Source organism: Oncorhynchus nerka, linkage group LG4, assembly GCF_034236695.1.
Source record: "Oncorhynchus nerka isolate Pitt River linkage group LG4, Oner_Uvic_2.0, whole genome shotgun sequence".
NCBI classification, from domain to species: domain Eukaryota; kingdom Metazoa; phylum Chordata; class Actinopteri; order Salmoniformes; family Salmonidae; genus Oncorhynchus; species Oncorhynchus nerka.
This window is the reverse complement of record NC_088399.1, coordinates 40,870,293-40,896,858: the sequence shown is the minus strand read 5'-3', so window position 1 is coordinate 40,896,858 and position 26,566 is coordinate 40,870,293. Positions and strand designations below refer to the sequence as shown.

The 26,566-nt window shown below is 43.5% G+C and overlaps 1 protein-coding gene across 1 annotated transcript; it reads left to right on the top strand.

The window, feature by feature from the left end:
* The first annotated feature begins 204 nt into the window (after positions 1-204).
* Positions 205-26,393, top strand: LOC115124537 (calponin homology domain-containing protein DDB_G0272472-like). Its single transcript, XM_029653978.2, is given in 7 exon segments — positions 205-419; positions 422-692; positions 14,605-15,041; positions 15,148-16,951; positions 18,380-20,020; positions 20,960-21,074; positions 25,523-26,393. Coding segments are annotated over 7 exon segments (4,542 nt in total). The 5' UTR covers positions 205-343; the 3' UTR covers positions 25,721-26,393.
* Positions 26,394-26,566: the final 173 nt, after the last annotated feature.

Sequence of the window (26,566 nt, the reverse complement as noted above, 5' to 3'; positions counted from 1 at the left end):
TCAGCTCATGAAACATGGGACCAACACTTTACATGTTGCGTTTATATTTTTGTTTAGTATATATACTTCTATTGTTTCCTAATGATGTGGGTATTTTTTCAGGCATCCGGTCGAAAGTCGAGCTTTGTCATTCATTTGTGGGTGTGTCTTGGCTCAGCAAATAACCTGTCTCGCAAGAGTATTTCAACATACCACGCCCACTCAGCTGTTTCCTCAACCGTCCATAGGTAAAAGTTTTTCTCTGTCGCGCTACACTAACTTATCTACTTCTATGTAGCGCACCAAAACGTTTCTAGACGTTATTCAGAGGCCCCACTCGTCCAAACCTCCGCAGGTCTCAGCCATGTCTCTATCGGACCAGAGCCAACAGTGGTATCCCACCAGCGTACAGGTAACTGTGCTTCAGGCAAGAAGCCTGAGGATAAAGGGAAAAATGGCACCAACGACGCATACGCCATCATGCAAGTGGCCAAGGATAAATTCGCTACATCGGTGGCAGAAAAGAGTGTGGCACCGGTGTGGAAAGAGGAGGCCACGTTCGAGCTGCCGCTCTTCCACAACGGTAACACAGAGAAGTGTACATTGCATGTCCACGTAATGCACCGGGCTCTCGTGGGATCGGACAAGTTGCTCGGGCACGCAGTCATCAACCTGTTGGAGCTCAGCGAGGTTAAATCCCGCAATAAGACTGAGTGAGTGTTCACGTCTCTATCCAGTAATAATCACAGCTTTCTATTTCTACATTGCTCAAGAAAGTGTTTGCCGTTAGTAACACAATTCCTTTTTAAATGGATAATCTCTGTAGTTGCGATAGCCTATTTAAGACATTGGAGCACCACAATGTCACTACTCCATTGGCCTTCAATAGGGGTTGTAATTATACAAGATGAACAGGGACTGCTCCCATATTCCACTTGTGTAATAATCACCCAACTCGACATGCAACAACAATGTTATGTATTAATTACAACAATACAGTATAAGAGCAGGCTATAAGGCCTAAAGTGGTATTTACTCTGACAATTCACTCAGTAGAGTGCTACAACCAGTTGTTAGAGCCTATGGAATAATATTGATTGTTGCCCTGTTGCTTTTTAGTTCACTCCTCTTGCCTGCCTTCACCTCCCATTGAGTGACTCTGCTTGTTTTGACAGCCTACTGATTTAGCTCATAACAGTGTGGCATGCGAGCAGCACAACACCCCATTACCAATACCTCACAAATTGCCTGTCTCCTCTGAGTCATTAGTTCATAGCAGTGTTCTCTCCCTTTATGAATATCTGTTAAGGTTGAATATCTCCGAACCATTGGTTTGCAGTACTGAAGCACTAAAAGGGGGGTTTGTTTGACTGTATACTGTATTTTGACTGTATTCATTTATGTTATAAAGAAGGTAATGTTATGTACATCAGTAAGTCTCAGGTGTTCATATATTATAATAACAGTCAAAACAATCCCTAATGTATAGTTTTGAACTGAACAATGAGGGTTTGAGTCAACAGTAAAAGCCTCGGTCAAACAAAAGCTGAGCCTTGCAGTCGCCTGTTCTGTGACACTGTCCTGGAATAAAACACCCAGCTGAAGTCTGGAAGGAAATGAGGGGGCAGGAAGAGTCAACCAGGGGTCTCAGACCTGTGAGGTGTGTGTGGCCATGAGTGCCCTCTTGGAGGTTACAAAAACAAAATGAATACAATGCTGTGACTGCAGCTTCTTATCTTCGGTGAAGCACTCAATGTGAATCTAAACAGACTGACTGCTCACAGAATGACAAATATGATGAATAACTGTATGGGGGGAGAGAGAGCCTCTCCTCACTATTACTGCAGCTTTGTTGTTGAGAGGACAGTGTGGGTAAACGTAGGGCAAGGTAGGTAGGGGTGGCAGCTTTCATTGTTGTCCAATGTTCTTATTAATTCACAGACAAATAGAGCAATACATTTGGGAATCAAACAAAAATGTAAAACAATGCGGTCAGGCTTGTTCAACATGTCCCTCTAGTCCAGGGCTCCCGACCCTGTTCCTGGAGAGATCCCTTCCTGTAGGTTTTTGCTCCAACCCCAGTTGTAATTAACCTGATTCAGCTTACCAACCAGCTAATTATTAGAATCAGGTGAACTAGATTAGGGTTGAGTCAATTACTGTGAAATGTACATAGAGACATTCCATAATTGATGTAGATTACTGTGTGTGTAAACACGTTTTCTGTTTAGTTAACGCATCTCCCTTTGAGGGAGGCCATTGGTCAGGTTCAGACACCCTCCTTCCTTGGGGCGGCAGGGTAGCCTAGTGGTTAGAGCGTTGGACTAGCAACCGAAAGGTTGCAAGTTCATATCCCCGAGCTGACAAGGTACAAATCTGTCGTTCTGCCCCTGAACAGGCAGTTAACCCACTGTTCCTAGGCCGTCATTGAAAATAAGAATTTGTTCTTAACTGACTTGCCTGGTTAAATAAAGGTAAAATAAATAAAATAAATGTTACTGAGTGACTCATCCTTTCCTTCTACACCTCCCTGCTAGTGTTTGGAATACTGAGCAAGCACGTCAGGGACATTCGTGCCCGCTTGTGGAATCTACTTAGGGGCCACATAGCAGTCACAGCTGTTATACTGTACGCAGTAGCTGAGTACATTTACATTTACATTTAAGTTATGTAAACATTTTAAACCAACTCTCTGGCCTTACAGCTGCACTAACACAAGCTGCATTGCCAAAGCAGTAAGGAATGGACACTTACAGTAAGGCCAATTATTATTTCATCCCAATATAGCTCTGTAATTCAATTGATGTTAGACAACAAAGGACAGTTCATTCTTCTCTGTGGTGAAAATGTCAAGTTGTTTTGAAAGTTTCTCAGTGAACAGGACACACCCAGACAATCCTTGTAGTTGTTCACGGATGCCTGTGTGGACATCACATCACACCTCTCAACAGACCCTTGTGAACAACACCCTGCTAGGGAAGGGCCGGGCATTGGAGAAAGGGAAAGGGGGATACCTAGTCAGTTGTACAATTGAATGCATTCAACGAGACGAAGAAGAGGAGAAGTAACTTAAAGTCAGTAAATAGGAAGTTACAACAGTTAACTGTAGTGGCGTTAGCTGGGTGGAGGGTGCTGACTAAGAACAGAATACAACAGTCAATGAAAGGGTAATTTTGTATGAAAAGGCCCGGCGTCAGAGTATCATCTCCACGCAGCAGTCTCGCATCCCAGTGTGAAGTACACAACGTGCAGTACTACTGCTGCTCACAGGCATGATAGACTAATGGAAAGAGATGGAACACTGTGTGAGTCAGCATTTAGGATATTATTATTCTAATGGCTCTTTCAGCACATACTCTTCCTGTGTAACCCTGAATGGCTGATAAAACAATGCCTTCCTTGACACAAACCGTTCTTATCACAATGTGCAGCTGAGTCTCTCCCCCTCATACACATGCACACACACATTCACTGAGAGAGAGAGACATAACTGAAAGCCAGCCTTTTATTCAAAATATGGCCCCTATAATAAGGTTTGCAGATTAAATCTGTGTTTGGTGCAGTCACCCTTATAAAGTATCTGTTTATGAACAGCCTTGTCCTTGACATAGTTATGCCACAGAGGAGGTACCTTCATTGTGATAAAAAGAGCGGAAGAAAAATATGCACCGAAAAATGTGCTGCAATGTCGCTTTTCCATATCCTCATGGAAATCATGCATTAGTAATTAGTACGGTTACATGCACACAATAATATGACCATTAGGAATAAATCAGGTTAATATAGTAGTTCAATTTAAATGTTTACATGCTTTGAAAGAATAACTATTTCCCTAATTATCCTGTTTACATGGACACATCTGAAATCAGGTTACCTGATGGGACTTTGGTAAATGCAGAAAATCACCAATCAAAATAAACATTCTATTACTGCAACCATGTTACTTTTGTGATGCCTATTTGATTCTGAGTTGGGATGTATAACGTTTGTAAGTGAAAACTATTTCTAAGACCCATACTTTCAGTTTTACCAAACTCACGAAAGAGGGACGCTTGCACATGCGCAGATCAAATACACCAAGGTGTTTACTAATCATTCCAAAGATTGCCCCGAAATCCTGGTGTTCAATCGGCGTATACTGACTGTGATTATGACTTTAGGCTGATTCAGAGAAGCAGAGTATGGTGTTTACATGACAAATGCCATGCTCAGCCTACTGCCATGCTCAGCCTACTGCCATGCTCAGCCTACTGCCATGCTCAGCCTACTGCCATAATCAGTTTAATATTGAATTATTAGTGTGCATGTAAACGTACTAAATGTTATTATACACTATGCAAAATGAGGCATTACTATTCAACAGTTTATGGTCCCCATTGTACATGTACCCTACTTCTGTACATGTGTCAGATCAGTAACACACAGATGGGATTTGAGGCTGATTTCTCAGGTCCATGTTCCCCCTTCACAAAATTGATGGGGAAGCAGGTATATACAGTACCAGTCTAAAGTGTGGACACAAACTCTTTCAAGGGTTTTTCCTTTATTTTTACAATTTTCTACATTGTAGAAACACATGGAGTCATGTAGTAAGCATAACAAGTGTTAAATCAAAATATATTTTATATTCTTCAAAGTCACCCTTTGCCTTGATGACAGCTTTGCACACTCTTGGCATTCTCTCAACCAGCTTCACATGGAATGCTTTTCCAACAGTCTTGAAGGAGTTCCAACATATGCTGAGCACTTGTTGGCTACTTTTCCTTCACTCTGAGGTCCAACTCATCCCAAACCATCTCCATTGGGTTGAGGTCGGGTGATTGTGGAGGCCAGGTCATCTGATGCAGCACTCCATCACTCTCCTTCTTGGTCAAATAGCCCTTACACAGCCCGGAGGTATGTTGGGGCAATGTCCTGTTGAAAAACAGTTGATAGTCCCACTAAGTGCAAACCAGATGGGATGGTGTATCCCTGCAGAATGCTGGTTAAGTGTGCCTTGAATTCTAAATAAATCACTGACAGTGTCACCAGAAAAGCAACCTCACACCTCCTCAATGTTTCACGGTGGGAACCACACATGCGAAAATCATCCGTTCACCTACTCCGCATCTCAAAGTCACAGCGGTTGGAACCATAATTCTCTAATTTGGACTCATCAGACCAAAGGACAAATTGCCATTGGTCTAATGTCCATTGCTTGTGGTTCTTGGCCCAAGAAAGTCTCTTCTTCTTATTGGTGTCCTTTAGTAGTTTTTTTTTTGTTGCAGCAATTTGACCATGAAGGATTGATTCACGCAGTCTCCTCTGAACAGTTGATGTTGAGATGTGTCTGTTACTTGAAGCATTTATTTGGGCTGCAATTTCTGAGGCTGGTAAATTGAATTAACTTATTCTCTGCAGCAGAGGTAACTCTGGATCTTCCTTTCCTGTGGCGGTCCTCATGAGAGCCAGTATTATCATAGCGCTTGATGGTTTTTGCGACTGCACTTGAAAAAACTACCTCATGAAGCTGGTTGAGTGAATGCCATGTGTGCAAAGCTGTCAGAGGCAAACGGAGGCTACTTTGAAGTATCTCAAATATATTTTGATTTGTTTAACACTTTTTAGCTACTACATAATTCCATGTCTTATTTCATTATTTTGTAGATGTAGAATGTAGTCCAAATAAAGATTAACCCTGGAATAAGTAGGTGTGTCTGAACTTCTGACTGGTACTGTACAAACACAGTTAAGAGTAAGAAATCATTACCAGAGGGATATTTGTGCTGTGTCAATGTCTAGATACCATGCCAATGTTTGAAACTGCTCTTTAAATAAAACATGTTATTTTTCAAAAGGGAATCCGCTAGTCCTTTAGAAAATGAAGAAAAAAAATTCTGAATGAATCTGAATGAACTGCATCTGTTTCAGAGAGAGGTAGAAGCTGTCTGGGGCTAGTGAGAACTGGAAGGAAAGCGGTGTAAACAGTAACACTGAGTTATCTGCTTTAAGTCAAACATAACGCGGTCTGTTTGGAAGCTGGTAAAGCCACGGTCAAGTCCCAACCACCAGAGAGGGGGAGCACATAATAGGTTTGTTTTTCAAGTTAAACATTCTGGAATGTGAGGCTAAGTCTGGATTTGGCCACCGCAGAAATCAGATACACCATCGTCAACCTTGAGAAAGCAGTAGAACAGAAAAAGAAAAAACCAGTGAGCCGTGTTCAGGGAGTTAAGACATTTTCTGAAGAACTCAAAACGAAGGTTGATAGGACTATATACGTATGAATCAGGTTTTATGAGTTACCATGGACATCCTTTGACATCGAAAAACGGTTGAGAGGCTATGAAGATGGCATATAAAAGTAGCTCTGGGAAGAATTCAGGTCTGAGAAGAAAATTACAAAAATTCTGCTGAAGTTTGGCATTTTAGCTAAAGGTCAGAGATAACAACAACGTCACATGAACCTATCACTGTCACACAGAGGGGGGGAAAACTATCTGCCGTGGAGATCCTCAGTCCTGTCTCCAGTCCTGTCTCCTACTCAGATAAAGCATGTAGCATGAAACCAATTATCATCATGGAGAATGGACTTTACATAGGGCATGAGAAGTCTGATCCTATATAAGGAGATGGCAAATCCTGATGGATCTTTGCATAGGTCATCAGAAAGATGCAAAAACCAAACTAGATTTCCTCTAAAAGTCTGACCAAGAAGCACTCTCCTTACACATCACAAGACACAGCAATATCCACTTTCAAGAGTGTCCACTTACCAGACTTAAGTGTGTGCGTGCAGTGCACATCACCTGGTGCTGTGTATAGCAGCGAAATAAGACATGGGCACATGTTGTGTGGACTGAAATACCTAGAGACAGCTTAGTGAGATGTAAAGTTTCTCAAGAAGTTGTGAAATAAATATGCCTGCAGCCTAATTAATAACCCCCCCCGCCCCAAGAACGTTAATTTAGGACGAAAAACAGTAAAGACTATTGCATGTTTCCCAGTTGAAACAGTTCCCGCATATATTATGATGAAATTTTGAGATGTTTTTGTTTGGTTTGGGTTTTCGGCAGGGTTTTTTCAGCTGTTCGCTCGTACAAAAATATTATTAAATTAAGTGTTTGTCATTCAACGAGAGAACTAGAAAACTTCACACACACACACACACACACACTAATATACAACAATGTCATTTCTCTATGTACATTTCACAGGAATTGACTCAATGGTATAGAGCAGGGCTCTCCAACCCTGTTCTTAACAGCACATTTATCTGTGCATATTTTTCTTCACCTCTTTTTATCACAATGAAGGTACATGGAGTACCTCCTCTGTGGCATAACTATGTCAAGGACAAGGCTGTTCATAAACAGATACTTTATAAGAGTGACTGCACCAAACGCAGATTTAATCTGCAAACCTTATTATAGGGGCCATATTTTGAATAAAAGGCTGGCTTTCAGTTATGTCTCTCTCTCAGTGAATGTGTGTGTGCATGTGTATGAGGGGGAGAGACTCAGCTGCACATTGTGATAAGAACGGTTTGTGTCAAAGAAGGCATTGTTTTATCAGCCATTCAGGGTTACACAGGAAGAGTATATGCTGAAAGAGAACAATAGCCTAAATGCTGACTCGCACAGTGTTCCATCTCTTTCCATTAGTCTATCATGCCTGTGAGCAGCAGTAGTACTGCACGTTGTGTACTTCACACTGGGATGCGAGACCGCTGCGTTGAGATGATACTCTGACGCCGGGCCTTTTCATACTAAATGACCCTTTCATTTACTGTTCTATTCTGTTCTTAGTCAACTCCCTCCACTGTTGAATAGTAATGCCTCATTTTGCATAGTGTATAATAACATTTAGTACGTTTACATGCACACTAATAATTCAATATTAAACTGATTATGGCAGTAGGCTGAGCATGGCAGTAGGCTGAGCATGGCAGTAGGCTGAGCATGGCATTTGTCATGTAAACACCATACTCTGCTTCTCTGAATCAGCCTAAAGTCATAATCACAGTCAGTATACGCCGATTGAACACCAGGATTTCGGGGCAATCTTTGGAATGATTAGTAAACACCTTGGTGTATTTGATCTGCGCATGTGCAAGCGTCCCTCTTTCGTGAGTTTGGTAAAACTGAAAGTATGGGTCTTAGAAATAGTTTTCACTTACAAACGTTATACATCCCAACTCAGAATCAAATAGGCATCACAAAAGTAACATGGTTGCAGTAATAGAATGTTTATTTTGATTGGTGATTTTCTGCATTTACCAAAGTCCCATCAGGTAACCTGATTTCAGATGTGTCCATGTAAACAGGATAATTAGGGAAATAGTTATTCTTTCAAAGCATGTAAACATTTAAATTGAACTACTATATTAACCTGATTTATTCCTAATGGTCATATTATTGTGTGCATGTAACCGTACTAATTACTAATGCATGATTTCCATGAGGATATGGAAAAGCGACATTGCAGCACATTTTTCGGTGCATATTTTTCTTCCGCTCTTTTATCACAATGAAGGTACCTCCTCTGTGGCATAACTATGTCAAGGACAAGGCTGTTCATAAACAGATACTTTATAAGGGTGACTGCACCAAACACAGATTTAATCTGCAAACCTTATTATAGGGGCCATATTTTGAATAAAAGGCTGGCTTTCAGTTATGTCTCTCTCTCTCAGTGAATGTGTGTGTGCATGTGTATGAGGGGGAGAGACTCAGCTGCACATTGTGATAAGAACGGTTTGTGTCAAGGAAGGCATTGTTTTATCAGCCATTCAGGGTTACACAGGAAGAGTATGTGCTGAAAGAGCCATTAGAATAATAATATCCTAAATGCTGACTCACACAGTGTTCCATCTCTTTCCATTAGTCTATCATGCCTGTGAGCAGCAGTAGTACTGCACGTTGTGTACTTCACACTGGGATGCGAGACTGCTGCGTGGAGATGATACTCTGACGCCGGGCCTTTTCATACAAAATTACCCTTTCATTGACTGTTGTATTCTGTTCTTAGTCAGCACCCTCCACCCAGCTAACGCCACTACAGTTAACTGTTGTAACTTCCTATTTACTGACTTTAAGTTACTTCTCCTCTTCTTCGTCTCGTTGAATGCATTCAATTGTACAACTGACTAGGTATCCCCCTTTCCCTTTCTCCAATGCCCGGCCCTTCCCTAGCAGGGTGTTGTTCACAAGGGTCTGTTGAGAGGTGTGATGTGATGTCCACACAGGCATCCGTGAACAACTACAAGGATTGTCTGGGTGTGTCCTGTTCACTGAGAAACTTTCAAAACAACTTGACATTTTCACCACAGAGAAGAATGAACTGTCCTTTGTTGTCTAACATCAATTGAATTACAGAGCTATATTGGGATGAAATAATAATTGGCCTTACTGTAAGTGTCCATTCCTTACTGCTTTGGCAATGCAGCTTGTGTTAGTGCAGCTGTAAGGCCAGAGAGTTGGTTTAAAATGTTTACATAACTACTCAGCTACTGCGTACAGTATAACAACTGTGACTGCTATGTGGCCCCTAAGTAGATTCCACAAGCGGGCACGAATGTCCCTGACGTGCTTGCTCAGTATTCCAAACACTAGCAGGGAGGTGTAGAAGGAAAGGATGAGTCTTTGGGGTGTTGTCAGTCACTCCGTAACATGGAAGGAGGGTGTGTGAACCTGACTAATATTCAAGACTGGATCAGTATTTTTAGATGCAATGGCCTCCCTCAAGGGAGATGCGTTAACTAAACAGAAAACTTGTTTACACACACAGTAATCTACATCAATTATGGAATGTCTCTATGTACATTTCACAGTAATTGACTCAATGGAATGGAGGGACAGGTTGAACAAGCCTGACCACATTGACCTTTTTTTGAAGTTATTTTGTACATAATGTTGCTGCTACTGTCTCTTATGATCGAAAATAACTTCTGGACATCAGAACAGCGATTACTTACTTCGAACTGGACAAAGATTTTTTTACTTAACTAGTCCGACGCAAAGGATATACTGCTTTGTCGGGAATGGGCCCAAATCCCTGTCATTTGTGTTAAAAGACAGAAAAAAAGGTTACGGAGGTCTAAACCTCCACTACCATCTGTTCTATTGGCCAACATGCAATCATTGGAAAACAAAATGAATGATATACGATCAAGACTATCCTACCAATGGGACATTAAAAACTGTAATATCTTATGTTTCACCAAGTCGTGGCTGAACGCCGACACGGATAATATAGAACTGGCGGGATTTTTCATGCATCTGCAGAACAGAGAAACTACGTCTGGTACGACAAGGGGCAGGGGGGGGTGTGTGTGTCTATTTGTCAATAACAGCTAGTGCGTAATGTCTACATTTTTAAAGAAGTCTCAAGGTATTGCTTGCCTAAGGTAGTGTGATCTACAGTTTATCATAAAGTACTCTGTCTACCAAGAGATTTCTCATCTATATTATTCGTAGCCCGTCTATCACCACAAACCGATGCTGGCACTAAGACCGCACTCAAGCTGTATAAGGCCATAAGCAAACAAGATATAATGCTCATCCAGAAGCAGTGCTCCTAGTGGCCAGGGACTTTAGTGCAGGCAAACAAATCTGTTTTACTTCATTTCTACCAGCATGTCACAGAGGGAAAAAAAACTCTAGACCACCTTTACTCCACACACACAAACGCATACAAGGCTCTCCCTCGCCCTCTATTTGATTCATCCATTGGCATTGAGGAGTATACCACCTCAGTCATCGGCTTCATCAACATGTGCTTAGAAGACGTCGTCCCCACAGTACATATCCCAACCAGAAGCCATGGATTACAGGCCACATCCGCATCGAGCTAAATGCTAGAGCTGCCGCTTTCAAGTAGCGGGACACTAATCTGGACGCTTATAAGAAATCCCGCTATGAACTCAGGCGACCCATCAAACAGGCAAAGCATCAATACAGGATTAAGATTTGAGTCCTACCTACACCGGCTCTGACGCTCGTCGGATGTGGCAGGGCTTGAACACTATTACGGACTACAAAGGGAGACCCAGCCGCGAGCTGCCTGGTGACGCGTGCCTCGACGAGCTAAATGCCTTTTTATGCTCGCTTCGAGGCAAGCAACATTGAAGCATGCATGAAAGCACCAGCTGTTCCAGACTGTGTGATAACGCTCTCAGTTGCCGATGTGAGCAAGACCTTTAAACAGATCAACATTTCCAAAGCTGCGGGGCCAGACTGATTACCAGGACATGTATTCAAAGCATGCGCGGACCAACTGGCAAGTGTTTACAATGACATTTTCAAGCTCTCCATGACAGAGTCTGTAATACCTACATGTTTCAAAAAGACCACCATAGTCCCTGTCCCCAAGGAAGCGAAGGTAACCTGCCTAAATTATTACCGCCCCATAGTACTCATGTTGGTAGCCATGAAGTGCTTTGAAAGGCTGGTCATAGCTCACATCAACAGCATCATCCCGGAAACCCTAGACCCACTCCAATTCACATGCCACCCCAACAGATCCACAGATGACACAATCTCAATCGCACCCCACACTGCCCTTTCCCACCTGGACAAAAGGAACACCTATGTGAGAAAGCTGTTAATTGACTACAGCTCAGCATTCAACACCATAGTGCTCACGAAGCTCATCACTAAGCTAAGGACCCTGGGACTAAACACCTCTCTCCGCAACTGGACCCTGGACTTCCTGACAGGGCGCCCCCAGGTGGTAAGGTTAGGAAACAACACGTCCTCAACATTGGGGCCCCTCAGGGGTGCGTGCTTAGTCCCCTCCTGTACTCCCTGTTCACCCACGACTGCGTGGCCATACACGACTCCAACACCATCGTTACGTTTGCAGATGACACAACAGTGGTAGACCTGATTACCGACAACGATGAGACAGCCTACATGGAGGAGATCAGTGTGGTGGCAGGACAACAACCTCTCCCTCAATGTGAGAAAGACAAAGGATATGATCGTGGACTACAGGAAAAGGTGTGCCGAACAGACAGTCGAGAGTTTTAAGTTAAAAAGATTTGGCATGGGTCCCCAGATCCTCAAAAAGTTCAACAGCTGCACCATCGAGCATCCTGACCGGTTGCATCACCGCCTGGTATGGCAACTGCTCGGCCTCTGACGTAAGGCAGTACAAAGGGTAGTGTGTACGGCCCAGTACATCACTGGGGCCAAGCCTCCTACCACCCAGGACCTATATACTAGGCGGAAAGCCCAGGAAATTGTCAGACTCCAGTCACCCAAGTCATAGACTGTTCTCTCTGCTACCGCACGTGAAGTGGTAATCCTAGCGCCAAGTCTAGGACCAAAAGCTCCTTAACAGCTTCTACCCCCAAGCCATAAAACTGCTGAACAGTTCATCAAATGGCCTCCCAGACTATTTACATTGACCCCCCCCCCCCCCTCTATTTGTTTTTACACTGCCGCTATTTATTATGTATGCATAGTCACTTTACCCCCACCTACATGTACAAATTACCTCGACTAACCTGTACCCCCGCACGTTGGCTCGGCACCGGTACTCCCTGCATTTAACCTTGTTATTGTTATTTTATTATTTTTTAGTTTATTTAGTAAATATTTTCTTAACTCTATTTCTTGAACTGCGTTGTTGGTTAAGAGCTTGTAAGAAAGCACTTCACGGTAAGGTTTACACCTGTTGTATTCGGTGCATGTGACAAAGTTGGATTTGTTTTAAGTTGTTGTACAATTCCCAAATGTATTGCTCTATTTTTCTGTGAATGAATAATAACATTGGACAACAATGAAAGCTGGCACCTCTACCTACCTTGCCCTACGTTTACCCACACTGTCCTCTCAACAACAAAGCTGCAGTAATAGTGAGGAGAGGCTCTCTCTCCCCCATACAGTTATTCATCATATTTGTCATTCTGTGAGCAGTCAGTCTGTTTAGATTCACATTGAGTGCTTCACCGAAGATAAGAAGCTGCAGTCACAGCATTGTATTCATTTTGTTTTTGTAACCTCCAAGAGGGCAATCATGGCCACACACACCTCACAGGTCTGAGACCCCTGGTTGACTCTTCCTGCCCCCCTCCTCACTCACTTCCTTCCAGACTTCAGCTGGGTTGTTGAGGAACAGGCGACCTCGGGCCTCATGGGTTTTGCTTGACAGACTTTTAATGCTGACTCAGCTCTGCATTGCTCAGTTCTAAACTACATTTACATTTACATTTAAGTCATTTAGCAGACGCTCTTATCCAGAGCGACTTACAAACTTTACAGCATATATAATTCTTCTCTTTTTGTGTGATAAATTATGTCCATAGTGTGTCCTCACCAGTGTCTGCACCATGTAAATGAATGGTTGTTTTGACTGTTATTCCATTATATGAACAGCTGAAACATACAGATGTATGAACAGTACCTTCTTTATAACTGAATACATACAACGGTGATTTCTTGAGGGTCATTGAACCAATCAGCATGGACGACAAGAAATTACTTGATGCAGTTCTTCCGATGTGAGCCTTTCTTTTGTACTCTGACCTTCTTTTTCCCAGAAGGCATCTTCTACACAAGTGAAACAGACTAGGCGTAGAGGAACTTGTTTTGTGATATTCTGATTATATTTAATATACTGCATTCATCAAAAAAAGTGCCTGGGGATTTTGTAAGTGATTCATTAAATATGAACCTAAATTGAGTGTAATTGTAACAGACTCCAACTATATTTTACCTGCATAGCCTGTAGCTATGATCACTCATAGAACCCTCCAATGTAAAGTCCATTAATTCAGTTTAGAAATTCACATTGCAAAATGATTTCACTCCCGGAACCCGGTCCCCCCCACCCCCACCCATTTCCACTGCTGGCCTGTAGTAGCCTATACAGTACATTTTAAGACATGGTGTTCAGTCTTAACATACAACAGAATTGTGCTACACCTTAGTAGGACGGCAAGGATGATATTGTCTTTCTTTCTATGGTGACCATTTAGTATGAATCATAATGCCCACTGACTCTCAAGATCACTTACCGCATCATCGGTCATTTCCCCTGGCTCCTCCGCCCATGGGCCTCTCCAAAAAATTATCACTGTTTCCATGGAAGGACTCTTAACATTTGAAAGGAAAAATAGCAGCAGCCCCAACTTACTGGAATTATTCTCTTGGCTAGGATAAAACCCTTGGAACCAATAGGATTAGAGGTCAACAAATAAGGGGAAAATACAGCCTTGAATAAAGCCATGCTATGGGTGACAGCTTTCTTTATTTGTGATAGCTAACAACATGTAGACACTATATATTTTTAGAACTGGAGGTGAGGCCCAGGGACTGATGAACACATGACACTTATTTGATCATCAGCCTTCCTCTGCTTATGCATGCTGTGGTTGTTCAGATAGATCAGTCTGCTAAGTGTGCGTTATCTGAAAAGAGTGGTGAATGCCTACACATTTCTAGTTATTTCTGAGTGCCCTTACAAGTTATTGGAGGAGCTCAGTAGACATCTAAACAAATAAAACATTACCTTGGTTCTTTCTTTCACTGCCTCACATTCATAGACCTTGTTCTTGAGCCATCTCTCCGATAAGAACAGCATGTGTTTCGTACCAATTCAATGAAACTATTTGATAAACAATAGACTTTCTCTCAACAGATGGCATAAGCTGTTGGATAAGGCAGGCAAGCCAGACAAAGACAGGGGAGAGGTTCTGGTGGACATCCAGTTTATGAAGAACAACCTGACAGCCAGCATGTTCGACCTCTCTGCTACAGACAAGCCGCGCTCCCGCCTGGGCAAGTTCAAGGACAAGGTTCGAGGCAAGAAGAAGGAGAGTCTGTCGGACTCAGCGTCTGCCGTGGTGCCGTCCTTCACCCAGGTTCTGACGGACAGCGAGGGAGAGGGGGAAGGGGAGGGAGGTGCAGACAAAGAAGAGAAAAAGAAGAAAAACAAGCTGAAGTCTCTGTTTTCCCCCAAGTCTAATCTGCAGCGTCACGGACTGTCTCAATCCATGTCTGTCCTGGGCCCTCTGCCGGAGAAGGACTCCTCACTGAGTGGCAGCCCCTCAGGCCTCAATGAGGACTCCTCTGAAGGTGAACATCATCACAGACTGGCCTTCCATTTTAAATATAGCAATCTATTAGAAAACTTGTTACACTGTGTTTACAAATCCCCCCCCCCCTTCTTTCTCATCCACAGGTAAAAATAAATTAAAGTTTCTGACCCATAAGCGCACAGGCAGTTCCGACAGTAAGGCTTCTCAGGGCTCCCTGTCTCTAGGGCGCTCTAAGATCCATGCCCCGCTTGCAGAGCAGAGTAACCTGTGCATCAACGGCAGTCACTTGTACACAGAACATCCCCATCCCCGGAGTGCACGCACCGGCTCCACCTTCAGCCTTGCCAGCTCAGGCCACGGTTCCATGGAAGACCTACGTAGGGCCCAGGGCCGTAAGAGCTCCAGCACCTCCATGGACTCTCTCACGGCCCTGAAGCAGCCCTCACCCTGGGCAGAGGGGGAGAGCAGCAGGGCAGAGGAGGATGAGGAGGAGGAAGAAAGAGTTAAGATGGATGATATGAAGAGAAAGGAAGAGCAGGAGAGAAAGAAGTTAGAGGAAGAGAGGGTGAGGAAGGAGGAACAAGAGAAAAGGAGGATTGGGAAGGAGGTAGAAAGACTTAGGTTTGAGGAGGAAGAGAAAACAAGGAAGGAGGAGCAGGAAAACAGAAAGAGGATGGAGGAGGAGGAAAAGATTAGGGTTGAGGAGGAAAGTAGAATGCTGGAAGAGAGGAAGAGGAGACTGAAGGCGGAGGGAGAGGAGAGGGTAAAGAAGAAAGAACAGGAAATGATTAGGTTACAGGAGGAACAAGAGAGGTGGGAAGAAGAGGAAAGGATGAGGCGAGAAGAGCATGAAAGAATGAAGAGGGAGGATAGACTGAGGAAGGAGGACGAGAGGAAAATGAGGGAGGAGGAGGAAAGATTGAAGAGGGAGAAAGAGGAGAGGATTAAGGAGGAGGAAGAAAGGATTAGGAGAGAACAAGAGGAAGATATGCAAAGAAGGGAGGAACGGCAGAGGAAGATGAGGGAGGAGGAAGAAAGAGTGAAGAGAGAGCAGGATAGGCTGAGAGAGGAGGAGAGAAGAGTGAGGGAGGAGGAAGAAAGAGTGAGGAAGGCCGAGGAGGAAGATAGGCTGAGAGCGGAAATGGGGATAAAGAGGACAGAGGAGGAGGAAAGAATTAAGAGGGAAGAGGAGGAGAGGCTGAGGAAGGATGAAGAGGAGAGGAAGATCAGGAAGCAGGAAGAGAGGATAAGGATATTAGAGGAGGAGATGTTGAGGAAGGATGAAGAGCAGAGGAAGATCAGGGAGGAGGAAGAGAGGATAAGGAGATTAGAGGAGGAGATGTTGAGAAAGGAGGAAGAGGAGAGGACGATTAGGGAGGAGGAAGAGAGGATAAGGAGATTTGAGGAGGAGATGTTGAGGAAGGATGAAGAGGAGAGGAAGATCAGGGAGGAGGAAGAGAGGATAAGGAGATTAGAGGAGGAGAGGCTGAGGAAGGATGAAGAGGAGAGGAAGATCAGGGAGGAGGGAGAGAGGATAAGGAGATTTGAGGAGGAGATGTTGAGGAAGGAGGAAGCAGAAACAATGAGGCTTGAAGAAGAAAGGGGCAATGAACAGGAGAGGAATGATAAGGAGCAGAAAGAAAGATTTAGGGTAGAGGAAGAAAATATGAAAACAGAGGAGTTGAGACAGGAAGAGAAAAGGAGAAATGCACAGATGGAGGAAGAGCAAAGGCATGAGGAGGCGAGGGCACCGTTGGAGGAAGTTGAGAAGCAGATGGAGCAGTATAGCGAGGCAAAGGTCACTGTGTGCAATAATCCTTTTGAGGAAGTCTCTCCCACCAGTTCATTTGATGACAGCTCTTCAAATAATCTGTTTGAGGAGAACCCTATGACCACTACTGGACCCATCAGCTGCCGGATAAATAAAGTATCAGCAGTCAAGCCAAGGTCAGTCACATACACACACTGTCTCAGTTCCCTTTGCCAGAATTCCATTAGCCCTTGGGTGCCATAAATTATGGATGCACTATTTATTTAGTCTCCAAAAGCAGCAGGGGGAAAATACCCAAGTGTCTTCTGGAACCCCCTGAGATCTCTCCTTTCATCCACACACACTAACTTTCCCTCTCTCAAATCCTCAGATTCTCTGATTCAGATATCCCATTTCATCTTCTAACAAAACAATATCAATAATGCTAACATTCTCTTTCCTCTGGGTGGCACAAGTCAGATTTATGTGGAAAACCTACCAACTTGTCTGAGACTTTTATACCACCAGTTAATCAAGGGAGGCAACAAGCCCAATGTATGGACATGGCACGGTGTGGCGGATTGCAGAGACTCGGCTGGATGGAATTGGGTTGGTTTTATTGGATCCTTACTGCTTTGGTACAAAATTGAGATTTGATCAGAAAACCTGTTGCCTTATCAAATACTTTGGTACAGGGTGACGCTCTGTAGAGAATATTAAGTTAATCTCCGTGTGTTGGAGTCATGGCCGTTTGGTGTTAAGCGAGATGTCCTGGTATCTGTCGGCCTGCGGTGTATGACACTACTCTCACATGCGCATTTCATTAAAGCACAATCCCCTGAAGGTGCTATGACACCGTCATGAAAATTGCAGTGCAGTGGAAAATGTGGTTGTGCGTGTTCGCATTGGAAACCTTTGGCTCAGCTAGGATTGGCTGCTCCTCCCACGAATCACACCTTGCTATACAGTTTCTACAAATGTCAGTGAGACACAAAGCATTAGGTGATTGCTCAAGTTTTTAACTAGGGCGTTGATGTTGAATGGCGCATGAGAGTATGTACGCTGATGAGGATGAAACAAACCAACAAGATGATTTGACTCGGTGTATTCAAGCAAGGCTGTTTGGTCATGTGAACAGTTCACGGTTCAGAGGCTAGAAAGATGATTTCTCTTTTTTATTTCTCCTTTTGGTGTATTGTTTCATTCATGTTTTGGTTCTTTTAAATCTACATGTAAAACCTTTCCGTGCCTTAGTGTGTTTGTGTTACTAACCTAAACATTATAACTAACCTTCATGTCCCTCTCATAATAAAATGAAATCCACACCCTTTCTCCCATGTTCTTGTCTGGTGAGTTATGAGCAACTAATAACAACTGTGTTATATAACACCTCTATAGTTTGTAGTTTACATTGACTACCTCTCTGCTAACTGGAATGTGTTTGTGTTTGGATTCCAGCAAGACTTTCATAGCATTTCATCATTTAGCTTTAGAAACTAATTCTATGTTCTTTAAAAAGTTTTGAAGGTTTTTCCATTTTCAATGTTTGGTAGTTAGACCTTGTCATCAGCAACAACAACAAAAAATCTCACTGCACCCTCCCCTTCCTAACCCTGCTCTTCCAGACCCTCTTCATGGGGGAACCCTTCAAAGCCTGCTATATCTTCCAACCCCTTCTTATCGTCCTCGTCTCCTGAACTGGAGAGTTCTATGGACTCCCCCAGAGGCGCAAGGGAAAATAGAGACGCTATTGACCCGTCTGCTAATCTGATGGAGAAGAAAGACCCTGCCCCTGTGGCTCCCATCAATCAGCCCTGGGCTCGTAAGGACAACTGGTCTAGTAAATCTCATTGTGCCACACCTACCCTCGCTAAAACAAAGCCAACAAAACCGCCCCCTCCCCTCAGATGTCAATCTTCCACGGCATTGGTTGGAAGTGGGGATGACCAGGGGAGTGTTAGTGGTAAGGACCATTCCAGTGTCAGACAGGATAAGGGCCCTGCTCCACTGCCCCCAGACAACCAGCGATGGGCTCATAAGGACAACTGGCCCAGTAAGTCCAACCCTGGTTCTGCCACTCCTACCCTCACCCAAAAAACGCCAACAAATCCGCAGCCTCCTCCAAGACGCCACTCTGCCACGTCATTGGTGGGAAGCGAACATGACCTGCACTTAAATGAGAGTGTTAGTCAGGATGATTCCGATGTCAGGAGGGACAAGCGTCCTGCTCCACTGCCTCCTGACAGACCAAACCAGGCTCCAAGCCAGACACAGAGGGACCAGAGTATGACCAGTGTGAATCGGGGACATAAGGACAGAGTGGGTGCCTCCATGTCCAAAGTTTCTCAACGTGTGGTACAGATGATCACGCCACTGAGATCTTCCTCCACAGCTACAACAGAGCACATCAGTGGAGGCCAGAGCTCTACCCACCATGGAAACCAAGCAGAGGAACCCATGCCATCAGCCACTGGGGGGTTGGTGGTTGCAAAACACAATAAAGGTCCAGCACCCTCCAGGCCCCAGCACCTTCCAGGGAAGACAATGCCAACGCCAACAGTTGATGTGTTAGATGAGCAATCAAATACTGAGGAACATGACTCTTCGGTTGAGTTTGGTCCAAATAATCCCTTTGCAGAAGACTGCAGAATGGAGAAGTCCTCTGGATGTGGTGTAGAACAGAGTCTAACTGGTGAGCGCCAGGGGAGCCCGGACTCTCACAATCAACAGAGTTGTACCTCCACAGATGCAGATCTAGGTCCGTTTCAGAAGCGTGTGGTTGGGGACACAACTGAGCTTCCAACGCCAGATGTTCTGCCAGCCGAGGATGTCTCCTGTCCCACCAAAAGCACATCAGCGAAGCGGGCCCGTGCTCCCTTGCCTCCTGTGAAGATAACATCCACCTTTAGAGAGGAGGGAGCTGGTAAACAGAGTTCTGGAAAACTACAAAGCCCAGGGGCTCCCACTTCGAGTAAGCTTTCCTCAGGTAACTGGGTAAAAAAGCAGAATGGCGGGGTGGGTGTGGCACTACCATGTGTTACACTTGCCCAGCCCCCATGTTTCCCCTCACCTGCCCCCTCCTCCATACCCCACCCTGAGCCCCTGAAGGGATCAGGGGGCAGGAGAGACTGCCCTCCCCAGACAACAAGCTCTGTCCCTGGCCAGAAGACCCTGCTTCATGCTGGAGCTCTGCCCTCCATTACAGAGCAGTACAGTGGAGAGGAGGCAGGAGGGAGAGGGGACAGGTCTGCCTCAAGCACACGCAGGTGAGAGAGATCTCAGCCTTTTCCTGTAGCGTGTAGCAGCTATGTGCTGTCCACCAAACCTCTCCTGTAGAATGTACTGTAGTTAGAATTACTAAACCTCCCCAATCGATTGTAAAATGCACTGTTCCAGAACACTTCATGAAAGTGACCCTTTATAAAACTCTTCTACACTCTTATCAAATGTTTAGCTGCACTTTCCTGAATTAAATCACTAACTTATGACTAGGTTGTATTTGCAATACTTTCAAAAATTGTGCAAAGGAAATCATAGCTGGTACTCTTTTAAAAATGATTATACTATAATTATTATGGAGTTTAACATAAAGCAAAAGGAACATAGCTCCCCAGAGCAATTAGCAGTATATTATGTCATCAAAGAGCACTTAGCTACTAATTACTGCAGATGTAATTTATTTTCTGCTAGTTGTTTAATTGTGATGTCATTCACACAATGCCCTCAGCCAGTATGAATCACGTTTATAGAAATGCCAGCCTTTGTAGCTTTCATTGCTTTTTGTCATGTTATTCTTCCTGTAGAATCTGACAAATCTCAGTGGAGCCTGTAAAATGCCATTACTCAGACTTGTGCGTACACTGTGGATCCTCTGCAGTCTAACCTTATCTAAGAGAGAAAGAACAGATACTCTTTGTCATTGTGTCATATATGGTGGGAATGAGTAAAATTGTGAAGACGAACTCTGCTCGGATTTCTTGTCATGTCTAACTGATCAAACAAATCGTTTCCCACTGTTGGCAGCAAGCTTCAACTCTTTTTTTTCTTCTTCTTCTGTGCTATGAGACATGTAATAATCAGACCTGCTTTTTGAGAAAAAGGCATTTATTCGGATATCCCCCACATCCACATGCTGCATCCTCTAATAACAATACTTTTCAGAAAAGTTTGAGTCTCTCTTACTCTCACTGTCTATCTCGATTCAGGCCACACCCAGTAAAGCCCTTGAGTTCCCTGGAAAACCAGCCAGCTTCCAACATCCATGAGGGACAGGCTGGCAAATCTACCGGGATCCTCGGTGGCCTTCAAGAGAAGATAAAGGTACGTTAAAGGAATATACAGTCAGGTCCATAATTATTGGCACCCTTGATAAAGATCAAAATAAATAATACAAATACTGAGCTGTATTTTATACTAATACGCTTGCTCAGAGAAAGATTTTGTTTAACAAAATAATTGTCACCTATTTTCAATACTTTAGCACCCTCCCTTTGCGAGGATAATAATTTATGAGATTGGAGAACACGTTGGGTGGGATCTTAGACCATTCCTCAATACAGAATCTTTCCAGATCCTTGATATCCTTTGTCTGTGCTTGGACTGCCCTCTTCAATTCAAACCACAGGTTTTCAATGGGTTCCAAGTCCGGAGACTGAGATGGCCATTGAAAAATGTTGATTGTATAGTCAATTAACCATTTCTTTGTCGATTTTGATCAGTGCTTGAGGTTGTCTTGCTGGAAGATCTACTTGTGGCCAGGTTTTTTGGCTAAAATGTCCTAGTACTGTGTAAAGTTCATGATGCCGTTGACCTTAACAAGGGCCCCAGGACCAGTAGAAGCAACATAGTCCCATAACATCATAGATCCACCACCATATATTGCTGTAGGTATGAAGTACTTTTCTGCATACAGTGTATGCTTCGGTCATCTGACCACTAACTTGTGACTAGGTTGTATTTGCAATACTTTTACTTTGTGCAAAGGAAATCATAGCTGGTACTATATTAATTATTATATAATTATTATATTATTATTGAGTTTAACATAAAGCAAAAGGAACAGTATATTATGTCATCAAAGAGCACTTGGCTAGTAAGTAATTAATGCAGATGTAATTTTTCTCTGCTAGTTGTTTAATTGTGATGTCATTCAGACAATGCCCTCAGCCAGTATGAATCACGTCTACAGAAATGCCCGCTTTTGTAGTTTTCATTGTTTTTTTGCACCTGGGCTGGAACAATACATTATGGCCTTTCTCTTGCATTTCAAAGATGATGGTCCAAAAATATGCATTTGTGTTATTCTCCTACATTAGGCAGTTAGATTTGGGTATGTCATTTTAGGTGAAAATTGAAAAAAAGAGTCAGATCCTTAAGAGCTTTTAATAGGCTTTTTAACAGGCCTTTAGCCAATTTTAGCATGGTGAATTATTTGTATTTTTAATGATTTCATGTCAGTTGACAACTCAGCCAAATGTAAACTAAAAACTAGACGTTGAACTGATTCTCTATGTAGGATATTACATTATGTTAGCCAGTGTAAAGGACGTCACGCCGCTTCCTTAGCAAGTACCACTTCCTCCTGATTCGTCTCACACAGGGGCTCAATCCCAAAACCACGTGACCTCCCTCCTGAAGCGTCTTACCAGTCGACGGCACATGAAAGGGGAGGAGACCGGTTAAAGAATACTTTGTAAGCCTTGAGACAATTCAGACATGGCATGTGTATGTGTGCCATTCAGAGGGGGAATGGGCAAGACAAAAGATGTACAGTTGAAGTCGGAAGTTTACATACACCTTAGCCAAATACATTTAAACTCAGTTTTTCCACAATTCCTGACATTTAATCCTCGTAAAAATTCCCTGTCTTAGGTCAGTTAGGATCACCACTTTATTTTAAGAATGTGAAATGTCAGAATAATAGTAGAGTGATTTATTTCAGCTTTTATTTCTTTCATCACATTCCCAGTGGGTCAGAAGTTTACATACACTCAATTAGTATTTGGTAGCATTGCCTTTACATTGTTTAACTTGGGTCAAACGTGTCAGGTAGCCTTCCACAAGCTTCCCACAATAAGTTGGGTGAATTCTGGCCCCTTCCTCCTGACAGAGCTGGTGTAACTGGGTCAGGTTTGCCTCCAACCTAAATGTATGTAAACTTACGACTTCAATTGTAGATATGTATAGGGGTAAGGTGATTAGGCATCAGGATATATGATAAATAGAGTAGCGGTACAACCAATTATGGTTGTATGTATGTGTATTGAGTCAGTATAAATGTGACTGCATGTTATGTGTGTGTTGTAGTTTCAGTGTGCATAGAGACAACAACAGAAATACAAGGGTCAACTCAGTCTGTGTAGCCACTCTGTTAGCTATTTAGCAGTCTTATGACTTGGGGATAGAAACTGTTCAGGAGCCTTTTGGTGTCAGACCTGATGCACCGGTACCGCTTTCTGTGCGAAAGCAGAGAGAACAGTCTATGGGTGGCTGGTATTTCACACCACCTGATGGCAGGGAGCTTGGCCCCAGTGATGTACTGGGTTGTCGGCACCAACCTCTGAAGCACCATGCGACCAAGGGTGGTGCTGTTGCCATACAAAGCAATGATGCAGCCAGTTAAATGCCTAGTACAATAAAGGTTAAATAACAAACATATTTTAAAAAGTCCAGATGCTCTCAATGGTGCAGCTGTAGAACCTTTTGAGGATTTGAGGGCCCATGCCAAACCTTTTCAACCTCCTGAGGGGGAAGAGGCGCTGTCACGCCTTCACAACCTTACGTGTGTGAGTGGACTATTTAAGTCCTTAGTGATTTAGACACCGAGGAACTTGTAGCTCCTGGCCCGCTTCCCTACAGCCCCGTGGATGTGTATGGGGGTGGCCCGTTTCCTGTAGTCCATGATCAACTCCTTGGTCTTACTGACGTTGAGGGACAGGCTGTTTTCCAGCACCACATTGTCATGTCGTCAGCAAACTTGATGATGGTGTTGAAGTTGTGTGGGTCCACGCAGTCATGGGTGAACAGGGAGTACAGGAGGGGACTAAGCGCACACCCCTTTGGGGCCCCCGTGTTGAGGGTGAGCATGGCGGAGGTGATGTTGCCGACCCTCACCAGCTGGGGTTGGCTCGTCAGGATGTCCAGGATCCAGTTGCAGAGGGAGTTGTTCAGTCCCAGGGTCCTAAGCTTGGAGGGAACAAGGGTGTTTTTGTCAATGAACAGCTTTCTCACACAACTTTACAACTACTTTGCAAGGTTAGGGGAAGGGGAAGCTAACATGCTATGTAGTTGCAAAGTAGCTAAAAAGTAGTTGCAAAGTTACTAATTAGCTTAAATGCTAAAGTTGTCCATGATGAGATTTGAACAATGTTAGATGTTCGCGTTATACACTTGACCAGCCACCTTACTTTCATTTTTGCCTTAAGCAACCTGTCTTATGTAACCGTACCAATTGTAACATATACTAATTTCAGTGTCCCGGATTTACATTTACTATGGTACATCTAGTCCGAGACCAGGCTGCTAAGACGTCTGTCCTCGAAACAGTTTATGGACTTGGGCTCATGTATAACGCATTTAATGAACTTGAGTGTAGCCTATGTCTTGCAAGATCACATAGGCCTAATGATTTAATTAGTATTTACATAACAGACCTGAATATAACAGCGTAGTAGTAGGCCTATATTACTGTTACACCAAAAACACCTGTCATTTTTTTACTTTTAGGGTTCTGGCTGAAGTCACTATTTTTTTCCCTCATGCGGCCAAAACTCAACTGAGCACGCAACTTGGCGGGATGTATAGCCAGTCTATGCTAGCTGTGCCATTCGAAATCCTGTTTCAAGTCCAGGCTCTGTCAAAGCCGGCTGTGACCGGGAGACCCATGGGGCGGTCTACAATTGGCCCAGCGTTGTCCGGTTTAGGGGATGGTTTGGCCGGCAGAGATGGTCTTGTCCCATCGCACCGACTCTTGTGGCGGGCTGGGCACGATGCACGCTGACACGGTCACCAGGTGTACGGTGTTTCCCCTGACACATTAGTGCGGCTGGCTTCCGGGTTAAGCGGGCATTGTGTCAAGAAGCAGTGCGGCTTGGCTGGGTTGTTTCGGAACACACGGCTCTTGACCTTCGCCTCTCCCGAGTCCGTGCAGGAGTTGCAGCGTTGGGACAAGACCGTAACTACCAATTGGGGAGGAAAAAGGGCAACAACAAAAATAATTGAGAATAATTTATTGAGACAATGTGTGGGCATAGGCAGACGTTGCAATTGGAGGATGCGTTATTCTATATTTTAGAATGCATCTGTTAGTCATTTCTCAATCAAAGTCGTCATTTAAAAAAACATGCATTTCCGCACCTAAAGGAAGGGCACTACACCCCTCTGTATGTGTACTGAATAATCAGACCCCATTGTGTCTAAGAAAAAAGGTGCTATCTAGAACCTAAAAGGCTTCTTCGGCTGTCCCCATAGGAGAACCCTTTGACAAACCCTTTTTGGTTCCTTTGACAGACATCATCGGTGCCCAGGGAGCAGTTGTTGGGGGTTAACTGCCTTCCTCAGGGGTAGAATGGAAGATGTTCCACCTTGCCAGCTTGGGGATTCAAACCAGTGACTTTTTAGTTACTGGCCCAACGCTCTTAACCACTAGGCTACCTGCCGCCAGACATTATAGATAATTCATGGCATATAGTATCCTTAGAGAAGTCTATGGAAAAATATAAATGGCACTGAATGATTGTACAACCTCCATTGCCTCCCTTTCCTTCTAGGTCAAAGACACAGGGGTCAAAGGTCCCTACTCCCAGCTGACCCAGGAAGAGCTGATCTCCCTGGTGCTAAAGCAGCAGGAGCAGCTCTCCAAAAGGGACGATAAGATTAAGGAGCTGGAGCAGTACATTGACAACCTGCTGGTGCGCATCATCGAGGAGCAACCCAGTATCCTGATGACCATGAACTCACTCAAATGAGTGTTCCTAATCATTCAGAGCAGGGCTTTACTAAAATGTGTATCTTCCTCAATGCACATGTATTGGGCTGGTTGAATATTTCAGTCTGAATTCACCTGACACCCATGTACAGTATACCATACCAAGCACTGGCTTTCTGTTTCTACTGAACAGGTGCACTTTTGTTCATTACATTTTGATTGTTGACTATTTGATTGCTCATTACATTTTGACTGAAGGATTTTATGGTGTGTAAAGACAGTATAAGAACAACAAGCACAAGTTTAAATAGGCCCGTGGGAAGTTGCCTTATGTTTTTGACAGTTTGATATTTCTTAGTATTAATGTTTTGATTTTCTTGCGATGAGTATGATATTCTATGAATGTTTTGATTTTCTTGAGCGGAGTATCATATGAAGGTTAAATCCAGCGCAATGACACTGAAGAATGAATTGAATAATAAATCATGAAAGCTCCAACAGAACAGTGGAGTTTGCATATTTGGTAACACTTTATGTAAAGCAGACAGACCGGTATAATAAGGTGTCATACATGCTTATGACAAGTATTCCAATGAATTATAATCACATAATGAGTAATACCTGTTGGTAAAGTGTTTGTATTGCTTGTCTATGAGGTACATATATTATTCCCTGATACTGTATAACTCGTATAAATGTTGTACATATTGAGATGTCCTTTTCCTATTGTCAACTTCATGTTGAATCACTTTGAGGAGGAAATAATTGATAAATTGCTAGTCTTAAGAGATAAACATGGATTGATAATTATTGCAATTTAGTCTACAGATAAGCAAGGTTTACTGGGAAGTGTGGACTATACAATGAATCGAGAGTGCATTCATCA